At 40.1% G+C, this 26,309-nt stretch overlaps 2 protein-coding genes and 2 pseudogenes across 4 annotated transcripts; 1 reads left to right on the top strand and 3 right to left on the bottom strand.

Annotated features, from left to right (window-relative positions):
- Nucleotides 1–517: 517 nt before the first annotated feature.
- Nucleotides 518–4,023, bottom strand: LOC111346798 (kelch-like protein 26). The gene is made up of 2 exons (XM_022954064.2): nucleotides 3,053–4,023; nucleotides 518–2,343 (listed from the first exon to the last, which is right to left on the bottom strand). Exons 1-2 carry the CDS (start codon nucleotides 3,869–3,871, stop codon nucleotides 1,270–1,272), a joined length of 1,893 nt encoding a protein of 630 aa, XP_022809799.2. The 5' UTR covers nucleotides 3,872–4,023; the 3' UTR covers nucleotides 518–1,269.
- Nucleotides 4,024–6,045: 2,022 nt separating this feature from the next.
- LOC148732021 (kelch-like protein 26) lies at nucleotides 6,046–8,882 on the bottom strand (annotated as a pseudogene). Its single transcript, XR_016000684.1, has 2 exons — nucleotides 7,726–8,882; nucleotides 6,046–7,191 (listed from the first exon to the last, which is right to left on the bottom strand). The product of XR_016000684.1 is annotated as a kelch-like protein 26 (transcript).
- A 7,116-nt stretch (nucleotides 8,883–15,998) lies between these two features.
- Nucleotides 15,999–25,111, bottom strand: LOC148732020 (kelch-like protein 12; annotated as a pseudogene). Its single transcript, XR_015999856.1, has 3 exons — nucleotides 24,232–25,111; nucleotides 20,577–21,424; nucleotides 15,999–16,433 (listed from the first exon to the last, which is right to left on the bottom strand). The product of XR_015999856.1 is annotated as a kelch-like protein 12 (transcript).
- LOC111342789 (uncharacterized) lies at nucleotides 21,869–23,986 on the top strand. The gene has a single exon (XM_022949905.2). It carries the CDS (start codon nucleotides 22,545–22,547, stop codon nucleotides 23,931–23,933), a length of 1,389 nt encoding a protein of 462 aa, XP_022805640.2. The 5' UTR covers nucleotides 21,869–22,544; the 3' UTR covers nucleotides 23,934–23,986.
- Nucleotides 25,112–26,309: the final 1,198 nt, after the last annotated feature.

Raw genomic sequence — 26,309 nt, 5'->3', positions numbered from 1 at the left:
GTCTAAAATGCTAAATAGGGCCTTCATCACGAAGACAACATCGGGGGAGCTCGGATTTCGTAATCGGAAATCTGACCGAGATGACCTCCTTCTGACGGATTTCGGAGTGCGCTTTCCAAGATATACGACGATCACGCGAAACCCTCAAGTTACGAGGGAAAGGGAGGGGTTGATTTTACAAGGAAGATGAAAGTTATTTTTAAATGATCGAGTAGCGTAGGGTTAAATAAAGAACGAACGATGTCCTTTTTTTTTACGAAGGAAAGGAAAACATCTTATTTTTACATTAACAATTAATTCTCAAAATAGGCGGGTGGGTAAACATGATAGTTGATTGAAATACACTGGAAGAGTTTTCACAACAAATAAATAGGGTGTAGTTATAGTTAAGAGAACTCCTGCAAAATCAATAAACCAACCCGCTCAAGTTACGTGAATCGACTGCTCTGAGGCGCCAGCACTCTCCCCTCAGTGTTTTTCTTTCATTTCTTTTTAGCGAAAAAACAAACCTTGTATCGATTAGCTCACAAGTTTATTAAACAATTAGGAAACATTACAAGGTACAATAAAATCGATAAGAGCTTCAAGCTTTCATACAGTTTATAATCTCTTGGCCCTCGTCACATTTTAATTTGCATACCAAGTACACGTTCAAGAAAGGTATCGATATATCTTTTTAATGCAACACTTTAGGATAAGACTTTCTCATAATCTACGGCTCTGTTTCATTACTCCTTCTCCTTCTTGGTTAGTGTAAATATATAATTAAAGTAAGTCTTGTGTAAATGTTAAGATACACCAGTTAATTATACGTGACATTGGCCAACTCGAAAGCTATGCTACTTTGGTCACTGTGCACATTTTGCTTTTGATTATTTATTCAATTTACTGTTTTTTATATATTCTGACTTTTATAATCTGTAGTAACCTCTTGAAATAGTGCGAATAAAGACGTGGAAATCGTGGAATCTCGCCTCTGTCAGTGCTATCCAAAAAACTTTTACTCAATGTATTGTATTATTATGATTGTATGTGCCATACCCTCAGCTAATATGGCACACAAACCAAACTATAACTTTTTTCTTGAACACCGATTAAAACTCCTTCTTTGGAACAACAATGAATTTTAATTGTGTATGTTTAAGTATCATAACACGGCTTTCCAATAAACTACTCAGCAACAGGCATTAGGACCTTTTTCTTTTCCATTCCATATGTGAATATTTGTACATGAGTGAAAATTTTGTCTTGGATTTCTCACTAATTTTTTTATCTTAAGTTTTCTTTCTTGACAGGCAAATAACACAAGACTGCCTTTTCACATACATCTGCTAATTTTCCCCATTCATCACCTAAGTGAACAGGATAATTCTCGCACGGAGGAATTCTAATACCACTGTCGATAGGAAAATTGTTAATTAAAAAATACACCTTCCTTTCAATTTCAACCGCGCCGAATTTGTTTGACGGGATATGTTTTTGCTCCACAACAGACCAGGCGTCCATCCACTCGTCATACACTTCCACTTCTCCATGGCCAGTTGCGGAACAGTTAAATAACAGATCTGGGCTTGAACTAGAACCCCCTGCCACACACAGTCTGTTATTGACTACAAAAATACTAGACCCAAAATGAGGATGGCGGGTTGGCGCTATACGTTCCCATTTATTATTCTCGGGGTCAAAACAATGCACTACTGCTGGCTTATCGACCCACTGACGACCATTACGTTCTCGATAGCCGTGAATTACATATATTTTACAATTCATTACTGTCGCAGCCACAGATTGAAACCCATTTGTAGGCCCTCGATCATCTATAAAAAAATTCAACTTTTCCCCAGCTTGCCAAACGCCACTGGTCAAACTATATCTTTGAGGAGGATTTGATTGAGAAATAACGAACAAATGTTCATTGACAGAGCATAGGCAGATCTTAGCCAGCTTGCACGGAATGTTGTTTGATTCATCTACATCTTTTCTTTCCCATATATTCAATTTTGGAAGTTTCTCCCACGTGTTATTTAATATATGATAACGGTATACCTGGGACGTACGTATCTGTTGCGCCTCTGCAAGTACATACAAGTAATTTCCAATCAATTCTACAGAATAAAATTCATCAGTTATTTCACCTAGCTGAGCAACCGATGCCAAAGGCTTCCACAACTTGGTGTCAGCGTCAAAATATTGAGCCATAGCATCTTCGGACCGACGATAAGAGAGACACGAGCAACTTTTGGTTACCGTCTCGGCTTTCCCCTTAACTTTGCCTCCAGTCTCTAGCCCCCATACGTAATTTTTGCTCCTTGATTCTCGACTAGGATGGATGGCCACGAGAACCTGAAATAAAAAATCAAATTTACCTCGTTGACACACGCAAGCCGGTGATATCGAGATCATTGGTTAAAGTTGGGAATAAAACAATGTGATTGTTAAACTTTTAGTGTCTATTGGAAAAGATTGCTTTACTTAACTTGAAATCATTAGTTAGAGTATGAAAGTAAGCCTCGTTTACGATGATAATGCTTAGACTCTCAAGAAAAAGGAACCTCGTACACTTATTCATCACAAACCACAGCGGTTGCAGTAGCGGCGAGGCCAATGAAATTAAATCTTGTTGTAATATTTCCTATGGAGAAAGTATGCTACAAAATCAAATAAGAAATTTTTCATCTCGGTCCACTGAACTTACGTGGTAGGCAGAGCGAGTTAATTGTATTATTTGATTGCCGAGTTGAAGAGAGTGTAAATCCAAAATTGCTTTACATTTACGCTCACGGCCGAGAAGATTTCATATTTTCTCTACCGACACATTCGGAAATATTTGGGCAACAATAGACTAGATAAAGTGTTACTGACTCAATGACACCTTTTCTGTTCAGAACTGTGAGAGTTTATGAAAAAGAGTCTTCCTTATTCGATTGAACGGGTATGAACAATAATTGCATGAACAATAATTGCATGAACAATAATTGTATGAACAATAATTGTATGAACAATAATTGCAATTTTTACATCTACTAGCAAATGTAAAATTACTTTTTCTCACCGGACGCATTGATCTTGGCTTCATTTTGTCTGCAGCAAATTTATGAGAAGGCATACAGTGATGCATCATGGATTCTTGCAGATGCATGTTGACCTCGGGAACTCGCTGCATTTCTTCGGTTTTCAACTCTTCAATCACAATCTTAACGTCTACCAGCCCCAGACGAACAGCTCCGATAACTTTTCCAGCAACTGCCATCCTGTCTTCACCTTTGTATTTGATCCACTTCATCGCCGATTTGAAAACGAAAGCTTCGGAAGGTGAATTGAGGTCATCTCGACCGAGAAGGCTGAGTAGCTGATCTGCATTGATATGAGTCAGGAATTCCTTAGTTTCGCAAACATCTTTGTACATGGATGCCATTTTGGCCTCGGCTGCCTCTTTTAGATCTCTCAGACCGAGTCCTTCGGCAAATGTACACAGCGCGGAGAAGTTCTTCACGTCAATTCCGTTTTCTATGAATTCCTTCTTTACGAAATCACAACACAGTTGAACAACACTTGCGACCTGAAGCTGACTAGCTGAGAGAAGAACCTCAAATACGCTCTTCTGGTTGACATGAAGATCACCAGTGTAGATGGAGTCCAAAACGATCTTGAATATCTCCGGTGAAGTGCTTTTATCTTTCAGCTCGATCACTTCCTGATTCGCTTCCTTTCCATCAATAAACATTGAGTGGAAATAATCACTGTACGAAGCGAGTACAACTCGGTGAGCAGGGAAAAGTTTATCACCTATTTTCAAACGTACGTCGATGAATTCACTTTCCCTACGGAACTCGGTACACTTGGAGAGAAGAATTCTAGAATGGGCTACCATCTTTGTGCCGTTTTGATGCTAGGATTTCTGCTTGTAGAAACTACGAAGCAAACCAGAATGTCTTTGTGCGTGGTTCGCGTGACCGCCCACTAAAAACTACACGAATTCCCACTTGTATTGATTACATAGTTACCTGTGGTAAACGCCTAGTGATGCAAAGATTAACTTACAGAGATATCGATGTCAGGGTCACTGTTTTGGCGTAAGCCCAACGGTAATCTCTTTGCAGATACAGTTGAAAGTAATTATGGTACATCTGAAGAAGGTCGAGGAGATAAATAATTTGAAAATTTTCCTTAACCTATCAGATAACTTCATTAACCTTCTGACCTACATCTTCATTTACATCTTCTTCCAACACAACACCTAACTTTATACGTGTGATGCATGATCCTCGCAGTAGAGAGCGCTATTTATGCAATAGCGAAAATCAGACCTGAAAAAAATCAGGCCTGTAAGGGATTCGAACCACTGACCTCTGCGATAATAGTGCAGTGCTCTACCAATTGAGCTAACAAGCTCATCACACGTATCTAATACCGCAGTTCAAAATATATGAACTTCATATATAAATTCAAAGACTAGCAAAAACTAACGATAAAAACCGACGTTTCGGTGTCATCATGACGCCATTGTCAAAGAGAAATAAAAAATGAAGTTTGTGGCAAGGTGTAACACTAAATTAGCATAAATATGTTACGAGCTAATTAAACAAATACTTTTGCGCGAGTTGAATCGCTTTGCACGTTCAGAGTGGGTTTTAAGTCTCTGATGAAAAGCATTTCGTTCACCAAACAATCGAACTTGTTACTACATAAACGAAAGGCATCTTCAATATATAAACACTACCACGAACGGCACAGCGAAGTCCCGAAAGACCTACTGAAACGTTTTAGCATTCTGAAAAAGTGTAGTAACAAGTTCGATCGTTTGGTGAACGAAATGCTTTTCATCAGAGACTTAAAACCCACTCTGAACGTGCAAAGCGATTCAACTCGCGCAAAAGTATTTGTTTAATTAGCTCGTAACATATTTATGCTAATTTAGTGTTACACCTTGCCACAAACTTCATTTTTTATTTCTCCTTGACAATGGCGTCATGATGACACCGAAACGTCGGTTTTTATCGTTAGTTTTTGCTAGTCTTTGCATTTCCAAATCTTTATTGATACATATATAAATTGTACCTAACTTTATGTCAAATCTTTTGCCCGGAATTACTCAGTTTAAAAATCGAGTTATCCCTGCGTTCGGCAGTAATTACCCCCTGACACGCAGTGGCTCTTTTAGGATGAAATCACGTGAGGCTAACATTAGCAAATTCAATTAGAGCCCACGCCTTTTTTACGGCCGGTTAGATAATATTTCGTAAAAAGCTGTAAGGAAACACGCTAACGAAAAATTTTACACTCCGAGAATTAATGAGAGAAGTCTTCAACCCAGTGCTGATGTTATTACTACTGCAACCTGTAAGATCAATCCGGCCACAACTGCGAACAAGGCGGATATGCCACAAGTGTGACTACTTTTCCGTTTTTGCAGGTGAATATTTATACCAATGAGATTCAGAGGGGAGTTCTTATATTTCTATTTATTTTTATTTCTATTTAAAAGTTTGTACATTGTACAGGTGAGAGAACACTAGGACACGTAGTCCTCTACTAGGTTCACCCACCTAAACCCATCCCACCCCACCCCACCCCAGGGGAGGACATCCATCTCACAATAATCTCGTGCGTGGGAAATTAAACCTGCAGGATGTCTATTTATCCGTCCCTATCCGAGAAGATTAGAATATCTAACCATTTCTTGATGTTATAGAAAGGTAGCATATTCTTCCGAATTATTTTAAGACCTTGAGCGTAGGCCGGGGCTCGAACCCTTGGCCTCCCGCACTACAGTCCAGCGCTCTATCTATTGAGCCAACTGGGAGGCGGATAAGAATACCCAGTGAGCAAAATAGTAATTTAAACAGATAGGAGTCCCATAACCGTAATTCTCCGGTAAGTTGCAATGGCACAAACTGTTGTCTCAGAACTCGCCCGTTGGGTAGGAAAAAAAATGCTGACCAAGCAGGAAAGGAATAAACTAGCATGTTTTTGATGCATGCGTCTTGAACTACCCATAACAAACGGCAAAGCTCGGCTACTTTGTTAAAATAATAATGCACTAAAAACCGAGAAAGTGCATGATTATTAATAATCCGTGTTAACAAAGCCCCAGAACTATCACTGGGAAGTAACAAAGCACGATTCGTAACTTGCGTCTAGTTTTTAAACGGAACGAATCAGTTCTACGGACATCCATGAAAACCAAAAAGCATTCAGCTTTTTAGGACACGACCCCGGCATTAATTAGACTAACTTTGAGTTGTATGTATTCTCCAGCTGACAGAGTTAAAAAAACAGCAAATTGGATTCAAATTACAACTATTACTCTGCTTTTAAACTCTCGTTCCTCACTGGAAGGTAGCACAAAACCGCGTTACTATTAACCTTTCTAAGATTCTCCCATTCATCCAAAGGCACAGGATACTTTTCTCCTGATGGAATTCTAATTCCACTGTCAACTGGGAAATTATTGATGATGAAATATACCCTCCCTTCTATTTCCACCGCACCGAGATTGTTTTGAGGAATACGACTTTGTTCGACATAAGACCACTTTTTGTTTTGCTCATCATATATTTCAACTGGGGCGCCGGAAAAACCTGTGCCCCCTGCAATACATAGTCTACCGTTCACTACAAAGAGGCTAGATCCAAAATGAGAACTATTAGTTGATGCCTTAGACTTCCATTCATTTAGTTCTGGATCAAAGCATTGTACCATGGCAGGTTTCTCATCATATATTTTACACAAATCTCTGTTATATCTCACCACTGTATCAAGACCCTGAAGTACAAACAAACACGAGTTGAAAACTACGGACGCTTTGCTACAAAATGTGTTCAAACGTGCTCCACGGGTAGAAAATGATCTTATGCATTGTAACTGATTTGTTTTTAAACTACACCTATGAGGTGGCTGTGATTCTCTGATTGCGTATATATAATCATCAATAGTACATAACGAATCGATCTTATGCTCACAGCCCAAAATAGGTGATAGTGTCTCCCAGGTATTACTAACGGTATCATAACGATACATAACAAAATATTCCTCCTTTTTTGCCGCTACATACAGGTGATTACCAGCGTACTCTGCACAGAAACACGTGGTTGCATCAGTCAACTGAGCCATGGATGGTAGAGGTTTCCATTCTTTGGTTTCAAAATCAAAGTATTGCGCCTGAGCTTGAGGAATAATGGCCACAAGAACCTGTCAACAGTACCAACGGATGAGATAAAATAATTGGTAACTGAACTCTATCAAAATTAAATCGACTGCGATACGCGATTAATTTGCTTCTTCGCGGTCCTAGCTGAAATAAAACTCCGTACCTTTATCACCAAACGGCGTCAAATTGTGATCTTGTTACTTCGAGTCATTTCTCTCACAAATCGTTTTCTACACCGTCTAAGACATTATATGTCATCTCATTTTGTAGCTCGCAACAGTTTAAAACTGAATCGGGATTTTTCCAGACTATTGGTAAGCCTGAAAACATCTATAAATCTATAACATCTATAAATCAAAGACTTCTTCCTTAATTTTGGAGTATGCTGACTTTAAAAATAGCTCGTGCCCTTGTAAAGAGGTTGGGTTTCGTGTTTCAGCTTCCTTTCTGAACTGTAATAATGCAATTGAAATATGGGACGGCTAGGTGCGGCCAGCCGCGAAGAGGCTCAGGTTAGTCCTGCCTGGCATGGGAACTTTCCTGGGATCTAGAATGATCAATAATGTTTGCCTTACCGATTTCATGGACCTCGATCTTGTTTTGTTTGTACCAAACTCGGAGCTGCTCGAAGGCTCGACGCTGTACAGGAGTGACTCAAGCAAAAGCGTATTTATCTCTGGAATCATTCGCATATCTTGCGTGTTGAGCTCGGCTACTACCTCTCTGATATTCACGAGTCCCAGACGAACAGCTCCAATAACTTTTGCTGCAACTGCCATCCTCTCTTCCTTGCTATGTTTAATCCACTGCATCACTGATTTAAAGATGAACGTCTCGGACGGTGAACTGAGGTCATCTCGGCTGAGAAGGCTGAGCAACTGATCTCCGTCGATATGAGCCAAAAATTCTTTGCTTTCGCAGACATCTTTATACTTCTTAGCCATTTCAATCTCAGTAGCCTCTTGTAGATCTTTAAGGGCATGGCTGTGAGCAATTTCTCAGATACGAGAGTAAGTTTCAAAATCAAAGTGAAGCTTAACAAACTCGGTCAGCAAGAAATCGCAACACTGTTGAACAACAGTCGTCACTTGGAGATGATCTGCTGCTGCAAGAACTTCAAACACGTTATCTTTGTTGACTTGAAAATCCCCACTGTAGATGCAGTCCATTATAATCTTCAAAAAGTCTGGTGAAATGCTTTTATCTTTCAGCTCTATCATTTCATGGTTGGACTCCTTCATTCCATCCGTAAACATGGCGTAGAAATAGTCGCTATTCGCAGCCAGCACAATACGATGAGCTGGAAAGATGTCTTCGCCCACTTTTAAACGAACATCGATGAACTGTTCTTCGTCTCTAAACTGAGCACATTTGGTTAAGAAAATCTCGGAATTGTTGACGACCATTTTGAGAGAGGAATTTAAAAGTTATGGATGAGCAGAAACTGGGGTGAATTTGATCCTTGAATGACAGCGTGACCACAGATTTAATCAGTCACGCGATTGAAATAAAACTTCGAAAGGATTGATTATGCCCGAAAAGCAGGCAAAACCCGCAAGGTTTTCCCTCAGTTTTCTCATTTCCTATCCTCATCCTCGTTGTCTATAACGCTCGAATATAATGAAGTTGTTTGCATAGTTTTGAGAAGTTTTCATCAAAGTCTACCACGAAATTTTTACTCGTCTACTAATAGCCGGAAGTCGGAGACGTACCAGCATCATCAAATTTATCTTTATACCCTTTTTATTACAGAAAAAATAAGTTAGACATCGTGGTTTTAAGATTTATTCTTGTTTTAGAAGAGAAGACACAATGTGGATGTATATAACTGAAAATAAAAGCAAGAAGCGTGACACGCTCTCTCCACAACGAGATTCGTGTTGCACGACGTAACAAAGTGGCGGCCGGGAAGCTGGAAGGCTCAAGCATTGTTCGTTACTATTATCGTGCACTACAATGCATAGAGTTAACTGCAATTTTATTGATGTACAAAAAATATATAAATAATTTTCACTCTTGCAATGCCAATTGAAGTGGAATACTTGTGAACAGTGATTTCACATCAAATGACACTAGTTTGTAGTCGTCAGGTATCTGAACAGTCTTGGTAGCGTCAATGAAGTCTTCAGTGGATTGTAGTTTATGTCTGGATTTGTCGGTTAGCGGTTGTAGTATTGTCGTCAGGTACTTGGATAGTTGGTATGTGGGAGAGCCACAGAAAGAAACAATAAGTCGCACGGGTAACCAGGTTTGTGTAGTTTCGGCAAACCGTAGAGTTTCGGTGGCTGTGGTACCGAGCACCTCAGTCGATAGTACCGTTGGGTGTCAAAGGCGTTCGTTTTCTTGAGTGTCAGTAGTTTACTGTTGAGTTTACGTTGAAGTGCAGGAGTTGGGTACTCCAACTCCTGCACTGGAAACAAGACTTAAACAATCAGTTACACCTCAACGCAAACGGAACTAAACGGGTCTAAAGAAACTGGACAAACCTGGTTTTCTAATGCAACCGACACTGAGTTTCGCTCCATGGTTCCCCCTGCACAAACTACATTCCGCCAACGACTTTACGACGCCATCAAGACTCTGACTGGACAGTTACATGACGACTACAAACTAATGTGTCTTTTTGTGAAATGTTAACCACTGTTTCACTTCAATTGGCATTACAATCTTGTTTCACAGTCGGGCAGAGAAATTTTTCTTTAAAAAACAAATCATTTTTGTGGTTTGTTGCCTGCTGCTCCATTATTATTTTTGGTATTGAGAGTGGCTTTGATTTCTGTCTTCTGTGACAAAACCTCAACATGACTAGTTCTAAGATGTATTATTTGAATTAAACCTCCAGCAACTGAAACTGCTTTCTTCTCCTCCTTTTTCCCTACTTTATTAATAATGTATAGGACAATAGAATGCGATCGTGAAAACAAATTCCACCTTCAAAGACGTGGGCTTTCACTTTTCCCGTTATCCACCCTCATTTCACATTATCTATCAAGTTCTAATCTCCTTTCCTCGCCGTATAATTTTCTTTCCGGAAAGACTAAATGCAGACGCTGTTCTTAAAACAGTAGGATATCAGTAAAGAAAATTCATGTAAGGGCTCAACGCAATGGGTAAAATAGGAATGACATTTGCTTAGCTCAAGAGAGCATCGACTGACCCTCTCTTCCATGTGTTTTTTCGCAATACACCTGATGAAAATGTGGTCTCTTGTGCGCTTTTCGACGATGGAATATGAAGCCATCTTCTCTCTCGCGAGCTTGTTTATAATGGAGGGTAGAAAGAACTTCCGAGCGACTGAGAAATAAGTAGTTATATTCAAGATTTCGGCCTTTTACCGAGTTTCCTGGTTTCCTGTCTCCTCTATTACCCATCTATAACAAGATGATTAGTAATAATGATGACAATTATGATAATGAATATTAAAAATGCAATCATCAAATCTTTCATAATGATAATAATCTTAATAGACCACTCACCATGGAGGCCTGTCAATAAACATAAACTAGTTAAAATTCTCAAAAGGCACGAGGTAGACCAGTGCATTAGTCACAGAGCGCAGCCCTGGAGGGTGAACTGATTGGAGGCAAGTGAGAATAGGAAGGAATACAATGATTAATGGGGTGCAAACCTGGATCTAGGACCACCGGAATTTAAGTCCGCCATCGCACTATGAGAACTCGGTCACAAACATAAGGAGCCAATTTTACAAAAATAAAGATGAAATTTATTCACAAGTAAGTTCATATATGCATATGAAACCTTGAGTGATACACTTCAAGTAAGATCACAACCTTTAGCATGCAAGGTTGTCAACATATAGAGTGCTAACATTCATCCTGTCACGCTAACATAAACCTCTAACGAACATAGTCTAGAACAATCATTATAAAGACTTTTATACCATAAAATATCACGCGCTCTGCTGATGGTCATTATCTTTGATTTATTAAAGCCCAGCTGACGTCACACCGTTTTTTCCAAATTGTCCACCATGATACACGGTTTAAAAACAAGCAGTTTCCGAGATAAATTCCGGTCTAGCAAGAGACGACTTCGCCGGAAAACTGATTGACCAGGAGCCGCTTGTGAGCAAGAAGAAGTGACTGGTTTCCAAACAGTATGAAAAAAACAAAAAAAAACAAATCAGAAACATAACAGATAGATAAATTTGATTTTTCCGCGTGTCTGATCAGAAGATGTCAAAATGTGTTAAACTAAATGAGACACTCGCTAAAGACTCGTGTACTAATTTATTACCGTATCGTGACGTCATCTGTAGCCTCAACTGAACAAATATAGAGATATTAAATCTAACTTTTTAATATAGCACTTAACTAAGTCCAATAGAGTTGTGCCTTTTCATTTTAAGCTACTGGGAGCCGATTTTGATGCCAATGAAAAGATTCCATGGCCTAATATCTATGTTACCTAAAAATGTTTCTACTAAATTTACGTCTGTGTGCCTTTGACCTTACGTGAACAACAAACCACCGACTAAGAAAATGCTACAAAAGCAATGCCAAAAAAGTTGATCGTAATGCAGTATAATTCAAGGGTGTTGAGAGGCCCTTTTGTAGAAAACTGTATGAAAGCAGGTAGCGTCTGTCTCAACATGCTTCTCAATAATCTAAATTGTTTAAGATGATAGAGAAAATTTACCTTGTTTGTAAGAGACAGAAAATGAGCCTTATATAGCGTGGTCAGCGTACTAACATTGCGGGCGCTTTTACCACCAAGCACATGCTTTTAATAGTATTGTGTTGTAATCGTTTTCTTAAGGACGAGTTTTGCTTGTTGTTAAAGCACAATAACTTCGAATCCTCTCATTTCTAGGAGTCTCGAATGAGATGAATACAAGTTTGTGCAAGTTAAGAAGCAATGCCGACTACACCTCCACAAGCAATGCTTAATTAAAGGTTTGTTATTTCAAGTAGCCAAGAGTGGACGCTGCATTGTTTTTGGACAAAAGGCAAAAGGCAAAAGGCAAAAGTAGTCCCAATAAACGGCGAGGGGAAAACAAAGGAAAAAGAAATCGGTTATCTTCTTAGTTCCTAGTTTATTCTTCTTTTCCCACTCACTGTGTTTCAAATACGGGTGAAAAACAAAAACTACACTATTTCGCAGAACCACTAATTGTCTTAACATTGAGTTACTAGGTCATTCAGGTTCACTTCTATGTCTTATATACCTAAGAGAAGGTCAAATTTAGTACCAGTATCATTAATTTTGATCTGAAATTTTTCCCTGCTAGGTTCATTTCAAGTTTTCCCTCTTGACAAGCATATAACACAAAACTCATTCTGAGCTGACTTTATCTAGACCTTCCCAACCACCTAGGTCAACTTGAAACATTTCCTCAGGTGGAATTCTTATCCCACTGTCGACTGGAAATTTATTGATTATGAAATACACCCTTCCCTCTATTTCCACTGCGCCCAAGTCGTTTGGGGGAATATGTTTCTGAGGCACTACGGACCAGGTGTTAGTACCTTCATGATACACTTCCACAGGCGCAGGGTCGCCACGACCCTTACAAATCTTTCCCCCTGCCACACAAATTCTGTCATTGACAACAAAAAGACTGGATTCAAAATGAGGAAGGCAGGTTGACGCAATTTTTGTCCACACATTGTAATTTGGGTCGAAACAGTGTACCACAGCTGGTTTATCGACCCACGATTCGTGGTTTTGGCGATCTTTTTCGATTTTTCTATAACCATGAATTACATATACTCTAGAGCTCATTACTGCCGCTGAAACAGTACTTAACTCTTCCCTCCTTTGTGGCTCTCCTCTACCTACCGGTCTAATGAAATTCAACCCCTCTCCCCCTTGCTAACTGTTATCTGTCAAACTGTACCTTTGAGGGGGATTTGATTCACTAATAGCGTAAATATAGTCACCGATAGAACACAAGCTGTCAATTTCGTGGTTTTTTCCGTAATTTGGTAGTTTAACCCATGAGTTATTTACCACATCTTATCGATGTATAACATTATCACTTTCCTGGTTTATTTCACCTAATAATAAGCCTTTTATATCCTCATTTTTCTGCTTTTGTCCAGCTACAAATAAGTAGTTTCCACTGCGTTCAGCACATAAGCAAGAGGTAGTTTTCTCACGTAATTGTGCTACAGATGGCAAAGGTTTCCATAGCGGCTTCGCTTCGACATCAAAGTAATGAGCCATACACTGCGGCGCTGGTGGAAGCCCCAAAAAGCATACACACTGAAGACGTCTTCGTCCTGAACCGCATCGGGAAGCTGTATACAGTACGTAGGGTGAATGGCAACGAGTACCTGAAACAAGAGATAATCACTTAAAAATTCCTCTTTTCAGCTGACAGTCTAGAAATTTTTTTTGCAAAGAAGGTATTTAGTTTTAGGTTATATCTATAATAGAGTAGATATATATGTATACATATGTAAAACATGTAATATAATAAAGCAGATGGTTGATTTTTTGGGCATCTATATTTCTACTGAAATAGTTTTAATCGATCACGGTACGGACAACATAGCAGTCCCTGGCTTATTGTTAATAACTGGTGAGAGCACTCGCCTCCCACCCAATGTGGCCCGGGTTCGATTCCCGGACCCGACGCCATAAGTGGGTTGAGTTTGTGTTGGTTCTTTTCTCTGCTTCGAGGGTTTTTCTCCGGGTTCTCCGGTTTTCCTCCCTCACCAAAAACCAACATACAGCTGATTCCAGCTGGCTGTAAGCTGTGCTCCAAGATCACACATGGACCGTATAGCGGCTGCTAGAGGCGCCATTGTAAGCTTTCGGTTCGACCTTGTTGAGCTGCGTCGTTGCTGTACTTTGCGACGACGATTAGCAGTGAATGTTATTATTATTATTATTATTATTATTATTATTATTAACTGTAGATTCCCCGGGCAGGAAACATGCTCTCTTGATCGAGATATTGATAATTGAATGATTATCGTTGATAATCATCTAACCTTGTCGCTGATATGGTTAAGAACAACGAATCGACATATGAATTGTGTTCCAAAAATTTGGAAACTTGGAGCCAGTTCTTGTAAAACGGAGTGTAGTGCGAGGAATCAAGTGAGATTGTAACAAAAACCGAGTTGTAAATAAAGGAAGTAACTACAGAGCTCAGCTTTTAACTCACCGGACTCATTGATCGAGGTTTAACTTTCTCAGCGGCAAACTCATGAGAAGGCATGATGTGATGCATCACTTCCTGGTTTGCTTCCTTCCCATCAGTAAGTATGGAGTGGAAATAATCACTGTACGAAGCGAGTACAACTCGGTGAGCTGGGAAAAGCGTATCACCTATTTTCAAACGTACTTCGATAAGTTCACCTTCTTTACGGAACTCGGAACACTTAGAGAGAAGAATTCTGGAATGGGCTACCATCTTTGTGCTGTTTCAGCGCGAAGATATCTGCTTGTAAAAACTTCGAAGCAAACCAGAATGTCTTTGTACTCTGTTCGCGTGACCTCCCACTGAAACTACGCTAATTTCCAAATATCGTGCTTGCTTAGTAACGTGTGATGTTAGCTAGTAATACAAAGGTTAACTTGCAAAGATATCGATATCGAGGTCACTGTAGAGGCATAAGCCCGACAGCCAACTTTTCGCAATTACAGAGGTTTGAGGAAAAAGGAAAAAATAATTCAGGAAGAAGACGGTATGTGTTGTTTTCGACATCAAAATACTGCTCGAAGCAGAACTGCGATGAGAGCATGAAATACATGTAAGAAAAAAAAAACTACACTCAGTTTAAAATTTGTTAACATCCGTTTTCTGGACAATAAAGAAAAGAGGTTACAACGACAAAATTGAACAAATTCATCCACTTGGTCAATAATCATAATAATGCGCTATTCTAGCCCGTTAATGCCGGGAAAAGTTTTTACTTCTCAGTTGGAACCAACGTGGTGGATCGCAAATGTTAAGCGGAGCTTTTCACTTACTTGATGAGAGAGAGACGGTACTCTGAAGATCTGCCATTGATCATGCTCAAACGCCTTGCGTGACCAAATATCAACCATTGTCAAGTGAACAACTTAAAGGGACGGAGTGGGAGAGGAAAGGGTTGAATTTCACAAGAGAGATGATATAAATATTTCAGGGAAGTTAAAATTTTGAACGAACGATGTCCCTTTTATGCAGAGAGGGGAAACATCTGTCTTTTTGCTTTGACAATTCTTAAAATAAGCAGATTGTGCAAACATAGCAGATGAAAGAGTTTTTATTTTTATGTTTGAGAACAGACAAAAAGGGAGAAGTTATAGCTAAGAGAACTCCTGCAAGATAAAAAAATATCGACCCACCATTTATTTTTTTCCTTTTTAACGTCTAGTAAGCCAAATACAAAACCTCTTCTCGAAAAGCTCGTAACTTTATTAGGAAAAAAATTAATATTACAGGATACAATAAAATCAGTCAGAGTGTTTCAGTACCCATACTCATTTTACTTCTCCCAGTTTTGAGCTTTCACACTTCGTATGCGTTTATGAAAAGTACCTAAGAAAATCAATGTACCTTTTTATACAGCAATAGAATGAGCCATAATCATACTGTACATTTCTATTTAGTGACTACTCCTCGCCTATTTCAATAACATCCAAGAAAATTTAATCAACTGATGTATTTTATTGAAAGTCAAGATCATTGTTGTAATTGCCATACCTGGAGCTGCTGGAATGCACAAAACCTCAAATATGTGACTACTTTGAGAAAAGACTAAACTAAATACAAGATTGCGTACATAAATGTCAACAATCAAAACTTTGACATAATACATTTAAAAACTCCTTCTTTCAAAACAACTAATTCTAAAAAGTAAGTGTCTTGGAACCATAACAGGGCATGTTTAACTTAGTTAACCTCACTGCAAACGGTGTCTAGATCTTTCACTCCCATTCCAAACTTCTAAAACTCGAGGTATTTTCAAGGGAGAACCGTGTCAAAGAAACCGATCAATGGTTGCTTCTTTTCCCAGACTAACTATCCATAGAATGGGGTTCGAATGTAAACCATAAAATGACACAACTTCTTTGTTTTAAACTCTGAACTCTTTGACTGTCGTGCACCGCAGAACACTGATACACTGAAATTTGTTCATTGGTGAAATTTTTACCTTTAATTTGTCATTGCTTTGTTTATATTAAGTTCTCTTTCTTGACGGGCAAATAACACAAGACTTCGCCTGGTCCTACTTTTGCTAAATTTTTCCATTCGTCATTGATGTGAACAAGATAATTCTTCCAAGGAGGAATCAGCTCTAATACCACTGTCAATAAGAAACTCGTTGATTAAAAAATACACCCTCCCTTCAATCTCAATCTTATTCCGTCGAAAAGAAGACCAAGTTCCAATACGGAGGAGAACACACAATTCGATCTAACTTACAATACAGTACAATACAATATCTAAAATACAATATCAATACAATATCTGAAATAAAACTCGGCAATCGGCCTTAAAAGTGTTCGAAACAAACTGAGAAGATTAACCGTAATAACTTCTTGAATGCCTCCGTATTTGGCAAGTAACTTTGCTTGTTAGCTTGGTTTAACTTAACCAGACAACTGAAAAAACTATATAACGCGTCTTTAATTGAACGATTTACGCGACTAAGGCCCTGTTTACAAGCAAGGAGGGTAACCCTTGTGCTAGGGTTACCCTAGCAGGCGGGTCAAAGATAGCCCGGGTTTACACGCAAAATTTCACAGATAGGGTTACCCTACCACCCGGGACAACTTACCTATGCTTGGTAACCGCACGCATTGTTATCAATGTTCAAAGGGTCTGGAAACAAGTAAAAAGTTGTCCCGGGTAGGCGAGTTATCCCCAGCAGAGCGTTTACAAGGCAGCTAGGGTTACCCTAGCACTCAGCTAGGGTTACCCTGGTGCTAGGGTAACCCTAGCTGCCTTGCAAACACGTCGATGAAAAAAAAAAAGAAATGTGAGAGCGTTAGGGTAACCCTCCTGCCAGGGGAACCCTAGCACTAGGGTTACCCTACCTGCTTGTAAACAGGGCCTTATAATATACAGGAAAAAATTTCTCAGTTCTGATTGGTTCATATGAATGCAGTTTTCAGTTAATTCAGTGCAGAAGAGGGTTAATTCAGTGCAAAGAAAGAAACAAATCAGACATTCTGATTGGTCAATGTCAAGGTCAATGTCAAGGTCAAGGTCATTGTCACTTGCAGGGTTTGAATAAATTATTTTTGCACCTGATGCGTGCACTTTTCTTCTGCGTAGTTATGAGAAGCTACCTCGTACTTTTTCATGTATATTATTAATACATAATCACATGATTTTCTCGTGCAAATTAATAATTAACCCAGCACTTTTAAAAGCGCTCGCGCACGATGAAAAACTTGTCTTTTCATCCACAACGCTGAGTAAATATTGCACCCCGCTAACGTCATCTATTGTATAACTTGCGCCTATTGCAAAAAGATATACATCAGCAAAACAGAAAGACGACTAGGTGACCGATTCCGAGAACACCTTCGCGACGTAGAAAGGAATGACAAGGACGCATCAAATCCACTCACTAGACACTTTAATCTACCTAATCATTCTAAGCAGCATACGGCAATGTCTCTCCTTACATTTAGGTAGCTCAGAAAGCCGCAAAACTCTTGAACAAAAGTTTATCTTTCAAATCAGCATTCTTAACCCCATAGGCATCAACGAACGCTTTTCATTCCACTAATTTATTCGTGTTTTTCTCGTCACCATGTTCCCACCAATGGCGTAGCCCTACTTTCTGCATATAGACCCACACACAACCCACAATTCCTCCATTCGCTCTGCCGAAGGGCTAACGCTCGAAACGTCAGCTTTTTAACTCTTTACGGTGGCCAATTTACAATTTCAACTTAGTTGATATAACCAAATTACCTTGTTACACCCACCAACGCAGCACCACAGTTTCTTTAGAAACTTTCACCCTTTATTCCTTTGCCTCTCTAGTCTGCGTGATTCCTCTGAAATGGCTCCATTGAGGCGTTTACAATGCAAGACCTTGATACAGTCCTTCTAATAACCTTACCATATATCCAAAGTTGGTGCTTATCTGCAGGCCTGGGTTTCACAAACACTTTTCCCCCCTTTTTTCCCCTTTGAGAACTCTCTAAGGGGGCTGCGAGAACCTCTTGTTGTACTGAGCCATCGCTCTTCGTCTTCTTTCTGAAATGTTTAGATACACCACTTGAGGACGTTGCCTGTGGGGTGAGTTGATGGTGTGTTATAGGGGTGACATCTTCGAGTTTTCTTGACATGAGACGTTGTGCTGGTGAGTATATTGTGACCCTGCTGAGGCGTGTTTCTTTACGCTAGGAGAGCCAGATGAGGCTCCTCTTCTCTGATTTGAGACACCAGTCTCTTCGGAGGCGTGGGTTCGTATCCCACCGCTGTCAACATGTTGTTTGCTCAGGTCCATTTGAAAAAAACCTTTTATTAATTTTTGAAATTATAATTTATACAAAGTCCGGTGCTTGTGCTTTATGCTAGTTACATGGTTGTGCGTACTGTGTGATAGGTGCAAGTGCGAAGGTGTGACAGTTACATTCCACTTCTTGCCCTCATTTTCCTCAAGCACTGTTATCCATACTCCCCGACATATCTGAAAGCAGCCCTGTCGTCCTTGCGCTGGATTTTTAAAAGAAAACGTCGAAACTACAGTGGCCTGCGCTCGCTGGGTATCGGTTATTAACTTGTTGAGAAATTTCATCGACCAACCAATCCGTTGTCTTCTGTGGGGAAAGTCGACGATAGAACGCTTTTTTTTATCAGTCTCATTTTCTGCAATTATAGGCGTCCACGCACGCTTTCGCCATAAACGCGCGTCTACATGTTATGCAGTGGGGTTTTGTAAGTTAAATTACGGATTGAAATGAGGGATGTGCAAATTCGGGGACGCCCCTGAGTACATCTCATATTAACATATGAAATACATATATATGAACTGCGGTTATGAAACGTATTTGTGCACGATCCTTCGCAGTAAAGCACTATTTAAGCAATAGTGAAAATCAGACCTGAAAAAAATTCAGGCCTATACGGGATTCGAACCACTGACCTCTGCGATACTAGTGCAGCGCTCTACTAATTGAGCTAACAAGCCAACTCGGAGCAGGTCATCAAATTAATTCGACATAAACCCGTAGATGATAAATCAAACAACAAACATATGAAATACATATATATGAACTGCGGTTATGAAACGTATATGTGCACGATCCTTCGCAGTAAAGCACTATTTAAGCAATAGTGAAAATCAGACCTGAAAAAAATTCAGGCCTGTACGGGATTCGAACCACTGACCTCTGCGATACTAGTGCAGCGCTCTACCAATTGAGCTAACAAGCCAACTGGGAGCAGGCCATCAAATTAATTCGACATCGAATTAATTTGATCGTGCACATATACGTTTCATAACCGCAGTTCATATATATGTATTTCATATGTTTGTTGTTTGATTTATCATCTACGGGTTTATGTCGAATTAATTTGATGGCCTGCTCCCAGTTGGCTTGTTAGCTCAATTGGTAGAGCGCTGCACTAGTATCGCAGAGGTCAGTGGTTCGAATCCCGTACAGGCCTGAATTTTTTTCAGGTCTGATTTTCAATATTGCTTAAATAGTGCTTTACTGCGAAGGATCGTGCACATATACGTTACATCTCATATTGTTGTTCTAAACGTCATAAGCGGTGTAGATTAAGGGAGAACTCAAGGATGCCAGGCATACAGTCTCCAGATCACCTGATAGAGGAGAAGAAAATAAATAAACAACTTTTTTAGAAGACTATTTGGCAAATATTGATATTTACAAATTACAGGTAGCTGTTATCGCTTTTGTTACCAAGTGACACAGTGTAAACGTTATTAAAAAAATCTATAGTCAAGAAAGTAGAAGTGAATATCCGTTGGGTAGACATAACTCACCCACATCCCTTCCGTCTAGTATGAGAAAATACTGCTACTAAAATATCTCGCTGTACCCCTTATGTTCATTAAAACGCTGGATCGCCCTCCACCCCTTCGAAAGGCCTACTTACACGCAGTTCTATAGGGGTAAATAGATGATCAAAGTATATATAGTTAATCAAAGTTTATATAGTTAATCAAAGTATATATAGTTAAACAAGAACACAAGTATTTATATGGGCCCGCTTTCACATTTCTTACATTGTGCATTGTAGTGATATGTCTATTTATACAGTGCTTGGAAAGAAGCAATAGGCCCTTGAGAATATAGAATCTTTAACTTGTACATTGTTTTTAGCGTTATTAGTCCAAGTATTTACTTCATGAATAGCTGCAATACGGTTTCAAACAACCGACTCAGTTTCAGTTCCAATTGGCGAAAGTAAAGCATACAGTACGAGCACTTTCACCCTGTCCACTGTTTGGTCTTTCACATTCCATGTTACCTCTTTACAACCGTGAAGCCAAGAACTGCATTTTGGCCGATATTTGCCACGTCATCCCACATAGAATCTTTGCTCCCATGAGCGATTCTGATACCACTGTCAATTGGAAAATTATTGACGATGTAATACACTCTCCCCTCTAGTTCAAATTTTGTGTTGGCGAGAAAACATTTTTGCTCAACTTTAGACCACGTGTTAGTTTCTTCGTTATACATTTCAATGGGTGCAGGGTCACCGCTTGGAAGATAGTTCCGGTCTCTAAGAATTTTTCCCCCAGCAACGTAAAGTTTGCCATTCCCTGCTATAAGACTGGATCCAAAGTGACGATGATGGGTTTTTGCTTTCTCTCTCTCCCACCCATTTTGTGGATTAAAACAGAATAAAACTACCGGCGAGGGTGACGGATTAATGGATGTCGTAGAGTAGCATCCATAAAGAAAAAACACCTTTGAATGCAAGACGGCTGCACCACTAAACGAATAAGTACTATGTATACGGACGGGCGGTCTTTCAATGTTGTGCCACTTTCGTTCAGCAAAATTGTAGCGATAAAAAGGAAGGCTGATATTGGCCGGGACTGCGTACAAGAAATCCTCTAAAAGGCACAATTTTTTTATTTCACCACATGCGTTTGGAAGTCTCTCCCACACATTTGCCTCTTGGACATAGTGGTAGAGGCAGTACCCAATGGAGTCATTTGCGGCAACAATTAAGTTATCGCCAATAGATGATGCACAGTAACAATGAGTGGCCTCAATTGACGGTGTAGCTCTTGGCAGCAATTCCCAAGCCTTGGTTTCGACGTTAAAGTACTGTATTCCAGCCTGAGGGGAAACAGCAACAAGAACCTAAAATATAATCGCAAGGTTATCAATATGATGACAACAAAATAACCGTAACGAACGAGGACAGTTAAGGTTGATGGAGAACAACATAGACTGCTGATTTCAAACTTGATTACTCTCGTCTTAGATACATTTAAGAATAAACACTAGCGAGAAAAATACACAACGTTTCGATGACTCCATGTCATCATTCTCAAGTGAGAAGAGAATAAAAATGAATAGTTAATTTATACCGTACGAAGGTGGCAAACGTAAAAAGTTTAAAATATTTAAAATATTTAAATAAATAATTGCGCGTGTTGAGCAGTTCAGTGCGAATGTCATCAGAGAGGAACTCGGATCAAAGCTCAAGCAGAAGGAAACCTTGAAAGATGAGATCAACGCGATTTATGACGAAATACGTCTCAACTGCTCGCCGCTCCAATACATGTACATCGTGAGAACTATGGCAAACCTACGGAAGAAACACATCGAGAGTGTAATGGCCAATCATACCAACAAGATAATAAGGCTATTGAACAAGGATCATGATGTCGACAAGCACATCCACAACATCTCGTCACACAAGCTCTCATTTTTCCAAAAGCTTGTTCTCTCCCGAGGTTTAAAGTTCTCCCTTCCACAACGCATATCTGCCATCGACATAAAAGCTAGTTTTGAAAAACTCTACTGGAAACTGGAGCGGACACTTGCTGATGACAAGAAAGAGTTAACTGCCGCAACCCTCCGTTCTATTGCACTTAATTACATCGAGTGCAAATCACCGAAGCCGCCAAAACCACTTCAAAGGGCTATAAAGCAGTTGAAACGACTTGACAACATCGTCGTCACGAAGCCAGATAAAGGTACTGGTGTAGTCATCATGAACAAATCTGATTATATTAACCTGCTGAGCCAGGCATCTATCAATGATACATCGAAGTTCACACCTGTCAGCCTGCAGAGACCAAAAACGAGAGGCCGCCCAGTAAAGCATTACCACCCTCTATTGGAGAAGGAAAAGCACCTTGCATCTGTTGTACGGAAGATCTTACCAAAGTAGATTGCCGACTGTGTTTGCCAGGCTGGCTCACGCCTTGCCCATCTTTATGGACTCCCTAAGACACACAAAGAGAATCTATCGATGAGACCTATCCTATCTGCCACCGGCACTTACAACTATGCCCTCGCCAAGTGGCTTGATGACAAACTGAAGCCCCTGTCAAGCAATCGCTACACAATATCAGATACCTTCTCCTTCGCCGATGAGATTCAAAACCTACTCATCGACGAGAATGACATTCTGGTATCTTATGACGTCACGTCACTATTCACTAATGTGCCGCTTCAAGAAACGATCGAAATCATCGCTGAGAAGGCGTTCGCTGACAACTGGTTTAATACTACACACGACCTCAGCATTACAAAGCCTGAACTGGTTCAACTTCTAGAAGTTGCAACTATGAATCAACTATTCCAATTTGATGGCAATCTTTACGAGCAGACCGACGGTGTGGCCATGGGTTCTCCATTGGGCCCACTTATGGCAAACGCATTTCTCTGTTCTATCGAAGAGAAACTAGATAAAGACAACAAGCTCCCTGAATTTTACAGAAGGTACGTGGATGACACGTTTGCTATTGTCACAAGTGTACCAGCGGCAGAAGATTTATTATCAACGCTAAATAACTGCCATCCGTCCATACACTTCACCATGGAGCTAGCATCTGGAAACAAGTTACCTTTTGTCGGTATGGAAGTGCTCAAGAAAGGCTGTAAACTAGAAACTAGTGTTTATCGGAAACCAACAAACACAGGCCTATTGCTTCATCACCAGAGCCACGTCGATAAAAGGTACAAGAAATCACTACTTAAGACCATGTTGAATCGTGCATTCCGCCTCTCGTCCACATGGGAGTCCTTCAAATCTGAATGTGATCATCTAAAGACGATGTTTACAAACCTCAAGTATCCCGACCACCTCATCAATTCCACCATCTCTCACTTTGTCACCTCAGTTAGGTCGGAAAACCCTGGAGTGCAAGCTCACTTAACCGTCAACGAAAATGCTGTTCACCGAGTGGTTTTGCCTTTTAAAGATCAAAAGTCAGCTGACGCAGTGAAAAGGCAATTATCAGATCTAAGCAACAAAATCGATCACACCCTTCATCCCGTGTTCAAGAGTCGCAAAATCTGTGAAGATCTCAGAGTACGTGAGCCTAAACCTCCTATAGTTAGCCAACAATGCGTTGTATATAATTATAAATGTGATCTGTGTGATGCAGAGTACGTCGGGTACACCAGCCGGCATTTACATCAACGTATTAATGAGCACCGTAATTCGGCCATCGGCAAACATCTAAAGAACGACCACGGCCTACAAACCATCGGCGACCTGACCAAGCATTTCAACGTACTTAAAAAGTGCACCGGGAAACTGGACTGTTTAGTTCATGAAATGCTTTTCATAAAAAAGATGAAGCCCTCTTTGAACAAACAATCGGATTCCATACGCGCGAAACTATTTATTTAATAGTTTACATTTATGAACTCAACACGCGCAATTATTTATTTAAATATTTTAAATATTTTAAACTTTTTACGTTTGCCACCTTCGTACGGTATAAATCAACTATTCATTTTTATTCTCTTCTCACTTGAGAATGATGACATGGAGTCATCGAAACGTTGTGTATTTTTCTCGCTAGTGTTTATTCTTAAATGTCTAACAAAATCTAATGTCACTTAGATACATTATATATAAAAAAAAATCTCCACTGTAGCCTTTTCGGTCTCACATTTTTAAAAGTTTCAATCTCATCTTCACTCACCGGGCTCTTTGATCGGGGCCTTATTTGCTTCGTAGCGGTCGGAGGTTCGTGGGAAGGTCTGTGTTTGTAAATTGCTGCTTCGTAGACTTGTGTGTAAATCTCGGGAATTTGCTTCATCTGCTTCGTGTTCAAATCGTCAATCACAACACCAATATCTACCAGCCCAAGACGTACAGCTCCGATAACTTTGGCTGCAACTGCCATCCTCTCTTCCTTCTTGTGTTTAATCCACTGCATCACTGATTTGAAGACGAACGTCTCCGTAGGTACATTGAGGTCATCTCGACTGAGAAGGCTGACTAATTGGTTTCCACCGATATGCGTCAGAAATTCTCTGCTCTCACAAACATCCGTGTACATCTTAGCTACTTTACACTCTGCAGCGTTTTGCAAATCTTTCAGCCCATAGCTCAACGCAATTTCCCAGATACGACAGTAAGTTTCAAAGTCGAAGCGAATCTTCACAAACTCGGTCAGCAAGAAATTGCAACAATGATAAACAACACTTGCGACTTGAAGATGATCTGCGGCAGCAAGAACCTTAGACACGTTTTCCTCATTTTAAAGAAGGTCTTCGGTGTATATGGAATCCAGTATAATCTTCAAAACGTCTGACGAAATGCTTTCATCTTTCAGCTCGATCACTTCTTGGTTGGACTCCTTCATTCCATCTGTAAACATGGCGTAGAAGTAATTACTACTCGCAGCCAACACGATGCGATGAGCTGGAAAGATGTCTTCGCCAACTTTTAATTCAACGTCGATGAATTGACTTTCGTTTCGAAACTGAGCACACTTTGACAGAAGAATATCGGCGTGGGCAACCATTTTGCTACAGGAAAGGATCTCACTGTACTTCAATGTCAACAACAGATCAGAGAGTGCCCATCCTCGGAGACCCAGGGGCTGAGTGGATTTCAAGTTAGGGCATGAAGAGCCCCTGGGGACATTGTCTTACAAGACTAGTTCCAAACGGTCGCAGTCGTTCTGCCACCTGATTGGTGCCAGAAAATCTTTGTGTTTTTCTGCCCAATCAGAGTGAAGTGTGCTTTAGAGTCCTTTCGTGTGTTTTAACACGGACATATACTAGTAGCCCAGTTGGTCGCCATGTTTGTTTGGACCGTGCGACAGAGATTTGCTGGAGGTGAAAAGTTTCAGTCTCGGCACACAACGTAAGAGAAATCGATCAGATTGCCCGCGAAAACCTTACCGGAAATTATACTGAATACATTCGCAGGTATCACTAGAGAACGTGTTTTAAAGTTTGCGAGGTTTGTATACCAAACGATGGTTGCAGTCATTGATATGTCGCTTTAAACGTTAAACGAGATTTAAGCTTAAATCTTTCTAGATTTTTTGCATAATTTGCTGTGACTGAAACTTTGCCAATCCCGTGAAATTATTTCGTCGCACGGGCCACGCAGGTATGTCGAGCAACTGGCGCTTTGGCCTACGTAGCTTTCTGCTTTCTCTGCGCGCCAAAATCTAATCTTAGTAGTTAAGTCGTTCACAATACGGCCAAGGTTGCAGAGAACGTTAAGTTCGTGGACGACCTCCAGCAAGTGCTAAGAGAAAGCTTAGCTGTGTTTCCGGTTAGCTAATTAAAATCTGAACAAAAACTTATTAACGAGAACATCGTGGGAAGGAGAGATGTTTTCGGGCAATTACCGAAGGGGTTTGGAAAGAGCTTAATCTTTCAACTGCTGTCTAGAGTGTTGAAATTCTTGAGCTAGGAAGGCCACGGATTCTCCTCTAGTCCCTTGGTCATTGTCATTTCACCTCAGTCTGTCGATTGCTGAAGACCAAGTTAAATACTTTTGATCATTGGGAATCAATCCGATGCTCTTTTCAATGGGAAAAACAAAACCAAAGACCAAGAAATATTGGATGGAAAGGGTGGGTTTGCTTTATTGCAAATGTCAGCTTAGTAGTACAGGGTCATCTACCCACATCTAATAAGCAAATGTTTCCACGCTTAGCTTTTCTTTTTTTCGAGCGAAGATGAGATTAGATTTTGGCATGCACAGAAAGTTGCGCAAGTACCAGTTGCTCGACATAGCTGCCTGGCCCGTACGACG

Source organism: Stylophora pistillata, chromosome 4 (genome assembly GCF_964205215.1).
Source record: "Stylophora pistillata chromosome 4, jaStyPist1.2, whole genome shotgun sequence".
NCBI classification, from domain to species: domain Eukaryota; kingdom Metazoa; phylum Cnidaria; class Anthozoa; order Scleractinia; family Pocilloporidae; genus Stylophora; species Stylophora pistillata.
This window is presented reverse-complemented; position numbering and strand designations above follow the sequence as displayed.

What these genes read in the sequence shown, in the direction of transcription:
- LOC111342789 (XM_022949905.2), top strand. Translation starts at nt 22,545, where the DNA reads ATGAGACCTATCCTATCTGCCACCGGCACTTACAACTATGCCCTCGCC.
- LOC111346798 (XM_022954064.2), bottom strand. Translation starts at nt 3,871, where the DNA reads ATGGTAGCCCATTCTAGAATTCTTCTCTCCAAGTGTACCGAGTTCCGT. An exon ending in AGCCAAGATCAATGCGTCCG is followed by an intron (nt 2,344 to 3,052) that starts GTGAGAAAAAGT and finishes TTTTTATTTCAG; the next exon opens with GTTCTCGTGGCCATCCATCC.